Raw genomic sequence first — 11759 nt, 5'->3', positions numbered from 1 at the left:
TAAGTCCAATTTCTCAATAGGTTTTGATCTGTTTGACAGGCTCGAGCTGCATGAATACAGTTGCAGACAGTCAAGAGGTATAAAATAGATTAACATATGAGTTATGTATTTTATGTAATTATATAAAACTGCAAGGTTTGCTCTTTTACTATCTTCTGCCACTTCAGGACAGATATTTAAAAACAATATGTGGTGTTTTGTGGTCATGTGTTCAATTCCTGCAGGGATCACATACAAAAAATATATGCACTCAACTTACTAGAAACTTTAACCAAAACAATTTACAGTAAGTGGCTTAACATAAACCTCTAGATCTCTGTCCACTTCAATGGAGGAGGTACAATAATGTTAAAAAGTTTGGGGTCACTTAAAAATGTCCTTAATTTTTTTGTCCATTAAAATAACATCAAATTGATCAGAAATACAGTGTACACATTGTTAATGTTGCAAATGACTATTGTAGCTGGAAACGGCAGATTTTTTATGGAATATCTACATAGGCGTACAGAGGCCCATTATCAGCTATCCTCACTCCTGTGTTCCAATGGCACGTTGTGTTAGCTAATCCATGTTTATCATTTTAGAAGGCGAATTGATCATTAGAAAACCCTTTTGCAATTATGTTAGCACAGCTCAAAACTGTTGTTCTGATTAAAGAAGCAATACAACTGGCCTTCTTTGGACTAGTTGAGTATCTGGAGCATCAGCATTTGTGGGTTCGATTACAGGCTCAAAATGACCAGAAACAAATAACTTTCTTCTGAAACTCGTCAGTCTATTCCAAGGCTATTCCATGCGAGAAATTGGCAAGAAAATGAAGATCTCATACAACGCTGTGTACTACTCCCTTCACAGAACAGAGCAAACTGGCTCTAACCAGAATAGAAAGAGTGGGAGGCCCCGGTGCACAACCTTGCAAGAGGATAAGTACATTAGTGTCTAGTTTGAGAAACAGACGCCTCACAAGTCCTCAACTGGCAGCTTTATTAAATAGTACCCGCAAAATACCAGTCTTAACGTCAACAGTGAAGAGGCGACTCCAGAATGCTGGCCTTCTAGGCAGAGTTGCAAAGAAAAATCCAGTATTATGGCATGGTGGAATGTCTGTCAGTTTCTATGGAGCAGATGGACCTCGAGATTTAATAAGGACAAAACTGTGTTAAGACAGTGACAGCAAAGGGTCACTAATAAAGACAAAGTGATGGTAAATCACAGATGGATCCGGCTATTAGTGGCACTGGCATTATAATTTCTTCCGACTTCAATGTGGCCCCTTCTTGGAAATCTGGGGATTGACTGGGGGAGTTTACACAGACAGTATTATGTTCATGTTGTCTCCAGAGTGCTTTTGTTCTCTAGTATTGGAATTAAACAGTGACTATAATGGCTCCTATCCATCATTGCACTCCGTTTTGTGTGAACCTGTACCTGTTGCTAGTGGAGAGAAAGAGAGCAAGAGAGTGAGAGATAACATGCTGAGCCCACCCTTGCACGCCAAGGGCCATATCGTGGTAAGGAGTGGGGGAGGGGTTCAAGTGTCCACGCATAACCTGACCTACTGACAGGACTCCTATTGTCTTGGTTTAATATACACTGACACCCCCCCCCAAACGTCTTTCCCCTGCACTTTCATACAATTTGCATATAATTTCATCTTTCATTGAGAATAGTATCCACACAGTCCCTGCACTCCCAACTGAATGTTATTAAAAGCTTTTAAATGCAGCAACATCTTGGCAGCCTTGTTGCCAAGGAAACAAATTAAACCCGCTCTCTCATTCTACTCCCTCCCTCCCTCCCTTGAGGCTCACATTTCAAATCTGTTTTCCCTGTAATCTCTGGCCTAACTCGTTGCGTTTCAGCTAAAAGCTTTTTGTTGTGGCATTGGAGCCAGAGAGCCAGAGAGGACATGAGAGACAGGGAATGGTTAAGACAGCTGGGGGAGGAAGAAAGAGGGTCCTCCTAGTTGCCAGGGCAACTTGACATCACAGTGACGATTTCCTCCATTTAAAAGCTTTTAACCGGATCCCTCTCCTGCCCAAGGCCCCATTTTGAGTCCTCTTTCAGCTAAACTCGGGGGAAAAGCACAGGCAAAGCAGAGCGGTGTGTGGCTGTTTGCAACCACATTCCACTGACAACTGCTAGAAACACCTTAGAGCAGAAAAGGGCTTTCAAACTAAACCGTTTTGGAGGCCTATTTTTGTTTACCAAACCAAAACAGGAATATAGTACTTTTGAGTGGGCTTTGAAAATGGCCACCGAGGACAGTTTCAGTTACCTCTTCTTGGGCCACAGCGAGAAGCACAGAAGGGCCCGAAACTGGACCGATGCGGAGATGAAGGGGCTCCTGTACGTCTGGGAACAGAACGTCGCCAAGCTGAAGAAATGCAAGAGGAATGCCAAGATCTATGAGAAAATGGCCCAGAAGTTCTTCGAGCTCACGGGAGAACAGCGCCACCGGGAGGAGATCAAGATGAAAATCACCAACATGTCTTTCCAGTACAGGCAAGTGCAAGAAATACCCAATTTATTTGTTTGGATGGAAAGAGGTGGCAACATAAATCCATTAAAATATTATATTGTATGAACTTACTTAAATATCCACAGAGAGAGTAGACAAACGTGGGATATTTAGAAACCCAGACGTCTGATGCCCACTACTGGACCCAAACCAATATATACCATCCTTAACTTCTGTCCTTCTTTGACAGGAAAATGAAGTGCACGACCAATGAGAATGGAGGTACCCCGGACTGGCCATACTACAAAGCCATAGAAAAGATCCTCGCCAAGACTGCCGATAATGGGACCGTGAACCCATTTGAGTTCCAGTCTTCGGGCCCCTCCACGGAGGCCTCGATGTCCCATGCGGAGGGCCTCCACATGGGCGTCCTTCCGGAGTACACAGGCTCCTCTGATGAGATGGAGATGAGGGAGGACCTGGGTGGATCGGAGAGCTCTGGCAGTCTGCATTCCGGGCTTCCCTGTCCTGAGTAAGGTCATGTTTACATATTGGTCTTCAAATGAGAGAGAGCGGGGGGGGGAGAGAGAGAGAGAGAGAGAGAGAGATCAAGCTGAGGTATTGAACTAAACTGCCCACCCTTGCCAAGAGGGGTCCTCCATTGTCATTGGTAGGGTGAGATAAAGAGTCTCCAAAAGGCTCTCTAAGTAATAAAGATGAACAATGAATTGTGATGATAGTTAGTTAGCATGAAAGTACTTAGCATACAGTGAGTTTACTTTAATTTCAACCTCTTCTTTAGTTCCTGGCTTATCCCAGAAACCGTTTGATTGAAAAAGGTTCCTACATATGGAAAGAAAAACATATCCATGAAAACTCTTGAGTACTTGTGTAAACTCTCTATAAATTGTGTCATTACCATTACTTTGATTAACAAAACCACTTTCTGTCCAGTTCCCACCCGGCACCGGCCAAGAGGAAAAAAGTACACCAGCACCTCTCCCTGAAGCGGTGGAAGCTGAAGGTGATGGAGGCAATGCTGCAGGAGCAGCGGAAGGTGAGCCGGGCGGTGGAGGAGACGTGCCGCGAGGTGCGCCGCGTCATGCACCAGCAGAACTTCCTCCAGGTGCAGAGCCTACAGCTCCAGGAGCACATGATGAACCTGCTGGAGAAGATGATTCAGCCACCCGCTGCCCCCACACCCGCCTGGGGTGCTGCCGCCCAGCCAGGGGTCAAAGAGCCAGGGCAGGGGTGAAGGGTCAAGGGTAAGGGGTCAAGGGGGGTGGGGGTGGTCAATATATGGCTATTCTAGAAAATAAATTCTATATATGACAAAATGCTCTAAGGCTATGCTTGGTGATCGCTATGGCTATGCTAGAAAGGACTTGCTATATGGCACTTTTTAACAACTGATTGATAGCGAATACTGACTGTAATTGTCAATCTCACCCTTACCCCTAACCTAGACCCCCAGAGAGAGGGAAAAGCTTATCAACTTGCTTAACATTACTGAGATAATATAGATGGTTTCGTCCTTTCTAGAATGGCCATCTTGTAGTTTCTGTGAGAGGTCAGGGGTGAGGGTTCTGAGGTGTTCAGCTAAGGCTAGTTTTTAGACATGTTCCACCATTCAGATTTGAAAGATATCTACAAGCTAGGAAAATGCGTATTCACATCAACAAAAGACAATGTATGTCCACAAATTCTATACCTTGATGACAAAAGGTATCAATGATGTTTTAATGTCTGTCCTGCTATGGTATATGCATATCCCAACTAGCATAGCCTACTTGTTTGAAATGTATTACTGAAATAAAAACATATGTTCTGTTATCATTTTTGGTTTGTCTTTCAACTATTCCTGGTACCATCACGTCTCCCTTGCATTCTAGTTATTTCTAAAATCATATGCTGTCTTTACACAGATAGCACAATTCTGATCTTTTTTAAACTAATTCGATTTTTTGACAAATCAGATTAGCTCTGAAAAAGATTTGATGTGAAAAGGTGGAAAAAATATCAGAATTGGGATGCCTGTGTAAACGCAGACATAAAGTTAACGTAAAGTAATGTAATAGGATCTTTATACAATAAAACACATAATATTATATGATATATGACACAGTATCTGCTGCTATTGCATGGTAGTGGCTGGTCTGGGTTAGAGAGAAAGGATATCACCACATTAAACGATTGAAAGTGCTAGACAGGAAAATCCAGGAAGGGGTTTACCCTCAGTGTTGTGGGTAATGTGAGAGGACAGTTACATTAACTCACTATAAACAGCATTGTCTTGAATAATTAACTGTTCTCTGAGAGGATTATGGGAAACCACGGGATTAAATAGAAGGGAGTTGAATGTAGCTTTGCGACGTATAGGTTTAGCATTTTAAATGCACTTTTTTAAATGTAATTAATCAATATACTGAAAGTGGGTCCTACTACAAAAAGGTAATAATAGCCTGCTTATTCTCATTAAATGACTGTCTTTTATTTCACTAGCCTACTAGGCCTAAGTTTTTTTATCCAGGGTTTTAGTAGGCCTAAACATTAGTAAACATCTACTTTTGGGCTTGCACTATGTTTCCATTGATTGACTCACTGCTGAGTGTATATTTGTCTAGAGACTGTGGTGTGTACAGTACATGTGTAATAGGACCACGTGACTCGCCCTTGCGACCGTTGCAGAACTTTGACCACAATGCAGTTTGTTTACAAGTAGCGAGTGGCAGGATGCAACAAAGTATCACTTCTCGAGCTGTGTGGTTAATACATCCAGTTAAGATTTAATGTAAGGTAATTAAGATGTTATGTTCATTTTCTTGTAATAAATCCATTATTAATTGTGCAGTGGATGTTGCCTTACATTATCATCTTATAGCTTTGATTTAAACGAGCATAGTTAGCCTATGTGAAAAGCTTAAAAGTGCATTTAGGTAATGATCTGTGTGAATTGTAGCTTAAATATCGGTAACAATGTTTATATTTAGCCTATCAATTTTGATCATCAGAAACAATAGGATCATACCGCAAATATTTGAATATTCAACACGAGAGATTGGGCGGATTCGATTATGTTGAGCCACCGGGCAAAGTCCCGTCACGTCAGCGGGCAAAAACGGGGAGGGAGGAGCGTCATTCTCATATCGAACAGTAATATGTGCCGCTCGGCCATTTTGACAAGGCAGTATGGTGCATCGTCCAGAAATCTCCTTTACATAAAATACATGTTTGAATTTTCAAAAACAAATCATTGGTAAGGCAGATAAAGCGTTTTTATCAAAAGCAATCACTTTTACATGGGATAACACAGAATCCTTATGCAAGTGCTTACTTACGTCACTTTTGTTTGGAGCCGACTTCGCAGTGGGCTTTGAACAGGGCACCTGGCTCGAGCCCGGAAGGCAGCCCGATTCCAAATCGAATGCAATCAACTTTCAGCCGATGTAAAACACGCCTACACGGTCAAGATTAATCGAATCCCCTCATTGGCGAATGAAATAAATCACGTGCTCTGAAAACGTTAGGGTGTCATGGTTACTATGAAATACGCTTTGTCCCCAACATGAATGTAGTTCGGGTGGTGTTTGTCACCGTCATATGGAATACGGAATGCGAGGGATTTTTTGAAAACATAAATTATTATTTTTCGTAAACTACACACGTGTAGATTTCTAACACTTTTTGAACGTTTGGGATGGTGCAATATTTGAGCTGACTTCATAAAGTTTGGAAACGGTAACGTTAATTTCAGTGGCACTGGCAACATTGTATCTGCGCCTAAACTTCATCGGGATAGGCCGGGCTACTTTACATTTAAAACTCTAGCAAATGTTTTAGAAAATATTTTTGGGTTTGCTGTATTTTGACAGACAAGGCCTAACTGCTGTGCAGTTTGGTAAAAAAATGTAATAACCAAGGGAGGTAGAATAAAAAAAGGATGTGATGTCCAACGAAACCAATTCAAGGCGCTCGGACAGGTTTGTCTGGTTTGAAAGCTCTTGCTTTGATTGAACTGTTCTTGAGAAGGGGGCCAGCTGGCGCTGTTTGCTCTAGTAGGCGGTTTATTTTCACGCTCACAGCCCATACTTGTCTGGTTAAACTATAATAACTCAACATATTTTTGTCCCAAAATACGGAGATTGTTATTGTGTGCAACATTAGCCTGTTGAAGTGGAATAACATTTTTTAATTGAAGGGGGAAGCATTTGATGTAATCATTATTCTTTTGTATCATTGTGTAACAAATACGTTGTAACAATATTATCACAGGATAAGGGTTACAGTTGCTGTTTGTTAAAAATATTGATTCTGGAGGCCTATGCTTAATCAATATTTGATACACTGTATCTCACTTATCTTTGCCCTCTCTCTGTCTCTCTCTTGTCTACTTTTAGTGTTTATGCAGGATGACTAAAACACTTCAGTGTTGGCACTAAAAGATAACATTCCAGTGTGACATTAAGTTCCCACGCTCTCCATTTGAAAAATGCCCACATTCAGGATGAGGATGCCGGGACAGAACGACAGGGCACGAAGGCGTCTGAATTTGACCGCCCCTCAGGAAGTCAGAGGGGTCGAGGTTGTTCGAGGACGTGTAGGATACGGGTTCACCTTATCAGGACAAGGCCCGTGCGTCTTGAGTGGTATATTGGAGGGGAGCCCTGCAGACCTGCTGGAACTAAAGCAGGGGGATTGTATAGTAAGTGTAAACGGAATCGATGTGGCAAAGGCTTCCCACGAGGCTGTGGTGCAGTTGATTGGCACCTGTAAAGGACCCTTGCGGTTGGTGGTGCTTGTCGGGACTGGGCCCACGGTGGACCCTTCCTCCAGCAAAGAGGAGTTAGGGCTTTCTAGAACAGAGGGAAAGGGGCTTTTTCAAAAGGGGAGAGTTTTTCAAACAGTTTTGGACCACTCTGGCAACTCGTCATGTAACTCAGTAAACGCCACTCCATTTAAGCCAAGGCCTTTGTCAGAACCGGACATGTCCCACTGGACCCAACCGTGGAACTCCAAAATCCAACCTGGCTTCCTGTCTGAGGAAGAAACCGCCAAAGTGGCAGACATTGACTCTGTTTTCAATGACCAGGAGAACAATGTGAATCCAGACTGGAGTATGCTGAACACAGCCATGGTGGTGGGCTACCTGGGCTCTACTGAACTGATCTTGGCCTTGTCTGGCCCCAGCTCAGAGGATGACTGCCTACAGCTGATCCGCAGATGTATTAGACGTATGGGCATTGAGCAGGAGACCCACACGCTGGTGATGATAAAGATCATGTTCGACTGCGTCCGCCTCTGTGACGACGCTGGAGCCGTCCTGGCAGCCTTCCCTTCTGAGAACCTTGTCGTGGGAGTTGTGTGTTCCGAGGACAGGCGCTTCTTTTGTTTGGTCACCACTGCACACGTCTCTGGTGGCCATGTGGGGAAGAATGGTCCTCTGAGGTCCTCCTGCCATGTCTTTTTCATCGACCCCGAGCTGTGCCACCACAGTGACCACCTGGGCATCGCCGGGCGCTTCGGCTTTGACTGCACCCCAGACACCCAGGGCTGCCAGGAGTTCCCCCTCACTCCCCCCTCCGTCCTCCAGTTTGTGTCTGTCTTATACTGTAACATGGGGGAGGCGGTGGAGAGGCTTAGAACCAGGCTGGACAGAGAGTCGGCCCACCACCTCCACACTCGACAGAACAGCAGCAGAGCCTGCAAGAACGGCAGTGCCAGCAGCAACAGAGACAGCGGGATCGGAAACGCTTCCCCCCCTGAGGAGAGACCGGACAGGGATTTCCCAGTTGCCCACGGAACCAAACCCGGGGGCAACCTCCCCAGCTGTCCATGGGAGGATTACCCCCAGGCCGAAGCAAACCACACCCAAATAGTAGCTCACCAAAATGGCCGCCTAAACTTAAATGGCCATCTTAATCCGGGAAGCACACATTCCCTTTCCGAATCTCTACCGGGCCCAGCGTCGTTAACCGGCCCATCCGGAGGCCCTCCTCCCAAGATGGAGTTTCAGTTCAAGCCCCCACCACCACCTTACCCTGTGGGTAAGATCCAGAACCTAACAGAAGGAGGAGGCCCCTTCAGAAGCAGTCAACGCCGGTTTTCTATGAGCGTCAAGCAGAGGTGGCCTAGGGGCCATAGTGGAGAGCCTGAACCCCAGGCAACACCGGCCACTAACAGCTGGTCAGGACCAGCCACGGTGGGTTGCACCAACGCACTGCCACACCCCACGAGCCAGATCCCACCAGCCAGGTACCAGGCAGCAGAGGCCATGATGCTTCTGCCCCAGAGGGAGGAGTGGGCCAAACAACTCTGGAGAGCAGAATCTGGAGAGCTGCTAAATGGAAAGCCCAGGAGAGATGCTAATACCAAGGTGAGATTAGAAGCGAGAATGTTGTTGTGTTGATAGAGATTTGTTGTTGTGTTGATGATTCTGTGGTGTGTCTATGTGTGTACGTGCGTGTGTGTGTGTTTACTTAATGTATAGGCCAGAGTTTGTGTTTTCCCTAACCCAAAGTTAATAAAGGAGATTGTGCAAAGTCTGAACAAAAATACCTTTGCATGTTCCTTCTGTTTAACACCCAGTTTTGTGTTTTCTTTTTGCTTTTTGATCAACTTTATTCTACAGGTAGTTTCAAGTTTTATTTATTGTCTGTATGGGATACGCATGGTATACACCGTCCAACAAAATTATTTCTTGCAGGTTCCTTCTCGACAATGCAACAACAGTAGATAAAAATATGAACATTAAGTAAATGGTTCAGTAGAATAAACATTTTAGTGTAAGTATAATATAGGAAGTCACAATTTATAGTCCAATATTTTGGGTAACGACGGATTGGGGGCAAGTGTTTTTTTTTAAATTGTGCAGTATTCAGCAATCATGATAATAGTCTGGTAGCGGCAGTTGCGATGTGTGTGTAGTATGAACATACATCTGGTTTTGTGTTTCTATTAGCTTTTTGTTCAACTTTATTCCACAGGAAGTAATAAATGGTTTGCGGGAGTCGAGTTGCCAAGCACTGATAGGGTGGACAGTCCATTCACTCTCACACCTAATATAATACACCATTTCACCGCTCATTTGGCTGTGAATTGAGCAAAAAAATGCCACCTGTTGACTTATACCACAATGACGTCATTGTCATAAATCCACATCCAGGATTTAGTTCCAAACAGGCTTTTTTTGTTGTTTTCCTCATTATCCACAAGATGTCCCTGTTTCACTATCTAGCTGGGATGGGAGGGATTTTTCCCCATGGAAGAAGTACTTTGCTACTTATTTATGTTTTTTGTTGACACAAGGAAATGTGCATTCCAAACTTGTGATATTCTGGAACCCCCCCCCCCCCCCCCCCAAAAAAAATGTAATAGCCAATACAGAAAGTTGACCTTTTATAATATGTTTCTTTTGTGGCTGCACTATTGGAGGGTATGAGTGTAGATAAAGATGGATGTGTTCCATGGAAATGCAGCCATTTGTCAAAACAGAAACTTTGCTTTGACAGAGTGGTATATTTAAGCAGAACCTGGTAAGAAATGGAGAGAATCCTCCTCCACCATGTGTTTTTTTTCTTCTGCTCTTCTTTCCAGTGCAGAGAGCAGATTCCCAGAGTCTAATGATAGTGGAAAATATGTGCGCTGTTTATCATTGTGTTTGTCTCTCGCTGTTTATCCAAGTGAAAGTTATTGTCCTGTGTGCATACTCCGGGATGAATCGCGTGTCTGTCTCTGTTCTGAAAAAGAAGACAATTTTGCACAGGAAGCGAAAGAAAATTACAGGGTAGAGCCCATGTGATACCATGGTAATTACCGGTAGTTCTTTATTCCAGCTCAAACAGACTGGGCTTTCACCCATCATTATAATAGCAGGGCTGCTGGCGAAATGCGTTTCACATGCTCGTTTAGCATATAGCAGTTAAACTGTGAGATTAAGGTGCAGATGAATAGGGGAGGAGTTGAGTTTGATGGAGGCTTTTGAGATAAATTGAAAATCAATTTCTTCACTTCCTCAGCCCAACTGGTGTCTGTGAAATCGTCAGCATTGTGCCAAACTGAGACTAATGGGCTTGACCATGTTTCACATGGGGCTCACTGTAAGTCTTCAATCTGTGAGCCAATCACATTTGCCATGATGAGTTATGTTGTCTGGCAGAAGGGAGTTTTTTAAATGTTATTTAACCCATGTTAGATAAGGACACAGCATATGGCCTTAACGTCAAGGCAGGAAGAACATTTGTCACCTTGGTTGGTTTACATCATCTCGGTTAAATTGCCCAGTGAGATAGTTCCTTATCACCCTCTCCAATTTTCCCCCAACACTGCAAGCTTGTTTAAGCCTTGTCTATTTTGTACGGAAGTGTATTCCAGACAGAAGAATGATCATGTTAAACTGATCATTGATAAATGTACTAATCCCTAATGCTTACCTAATAAGGTGTTATGTCATGTTTTTGTCATGTTTATGATGGTGTTATGTAGGCTCATATCCCATAACTACGTATGACAAAAACCACGATAAGATCAATTGTGTCCATGTAATAGTGTGATGTTTTGGCAGACAATCATTCATTCTTATGATTTCTCTTCTCCCCTTGACAGGGCTCCAAGTTCTGGGGCATCGGTGCGGGACGCTCCTCTGGCCGTCGCTTCTCGGGCCGTCGCTCATTTGGACACCCCAAGAAGCTCAGCCTGGCACGATCACTGGATGACCTGGAGGTAGACCCAATACAGTTCCTGTACAGTATTTATAACTGCAGTCATATACATTTAAACCTAGCTCCCTCCTATTCAGGGGGTTGCCTGGTATTAACCCATTGGAGTTTTTGGAATTATAATTATTTGAATGAGAGTAACGTCAAGTATCTGGTGCAATTCAATCGACTTAATTCAATACAACTCTGTTCCGGCTTATCGTACCAATGCCTTTATATTACAGCGTTTAACAATGGCCCTGTTACACTGTGTACCCATCTTTTATGGGAACGGTATTTTTCCATCATGCCGTTCACCTCTATGCAGAGGAGATGGTCTAATTTGGACATTCAGCCGAACGTCCCTCCCCCTTCCGTTCTGCTCCAGTTTCAGCTCTTTCTTAACCTTTCATTTCTGTTTCCTTCTCGTGTTTGGTGCCACACTTGCGTTGAGGGTGGCTCACAAAGTGGCCTTTGTGTGGGCCCGAGGCATGGGCCCTGTTGGTTTGGCCTTGCTAATGAGCAGCGCTGCTGAATGACTGAACGACTTGCCCACATTTCTCCCCTATTAGCGCTTCTTTGGGATTCTACTGGCTCCTGCTTTC

General features: G+C 43.9%; 2 protein-coding genes across 4 annotated transcripts in view; both read left to right on the top strand.

The window, feature by feature from the left end:
* Positions 1-1964: 1964 nt before the first annotated feature.
* LOC115194933 (myb/SANT-like DNA-binding domain-containing protein 1) lies at positions 1965-3716 on the top strand. Its single transcript, XM_029754850.1, has 3 exons — positions 1965-2505; positions 2712-2993; positions 3416-3716. Exons 1-3 carry the CDS (start codon positions 2252-2254, stop codon positions 3714-3716), a joined length of 837 nt encoding a protein of 278 aa, XP_029610710.1. The 5' UTR covers positions 1965-2251.
* Positions 3717-5136: 1420 nt separating this feature from the next.
* The window catches only part of LOC115194197 (regulator of G-protein signaling 12), a 69193-nt gene continuing 62570 nt past the window's right edge, over positions 5137-11759 (top strand). The window contains exons 1-3 of one of the 3 annotated variants that reach the window (XM_029753663.1): positions 5137-5252; positions 6859-8834; positions 11063-11179. In XM_029753663.1, coding sequence (XP_029609523.1) covers positions 6951-8834; positions 11063-11179 — 2001 coding nt within the window. In that variant the 5' untranslated portion in view covers positions 5137-5252; positions 6859-6950. Of the gene's footprint in view, positions 5258-6027; positions 6200-6858; positions 8835-11062; positions 11180-11759 lie in introns of those variants that run through there. The other 2 variants (XM_029753664.1, XM_029753665.1) reach the window with 2 other exon arrangements.

This window comes from Salmo trutta, chromosome 5, assembly GCF_901001165.1.
Source record: "Salmo trutta chromosome 5, fSalTru1.1, whole genome shotgun sequence".
Taxonomy (NCBI): Eukaryota; Metazoa; Chordata; class Actinopteri; order Salmoniformes; family Salmonidae; genus Salmo; species Salmo trutta.
The sequence above is the reverse complement of the archived record's forward strand: the minus strand, read 5'-3'. Positions and strand labels throughout refer to the sequence as shown.

Excerpts from the sequence above, each read along its gene's own strand:
- LOC115194933 (XM_029754850.1), top strand. The coding sequence starts at position 2,252 with ATGGCCACCGAGGACAGTTTCAGTTACCTCTTCTTGGGCCACAGCGAG. Across the intron at positions 2,506-2,711 it reads AACATGTCTTTCCAGTACAG|GAAAATGAAGTGCACGACCA; the intron begins GCAAGTGCAAGA and ends CTTCTTTGACAG. Across the intron at positions 2,994-3,415 it reads TCCGGGCTTCCCTGTCCTGA|TTCCCACCCGGCACCGGCCA; the intron begins GTAAGGTCATGT and ends CTTTCTGTCCAG.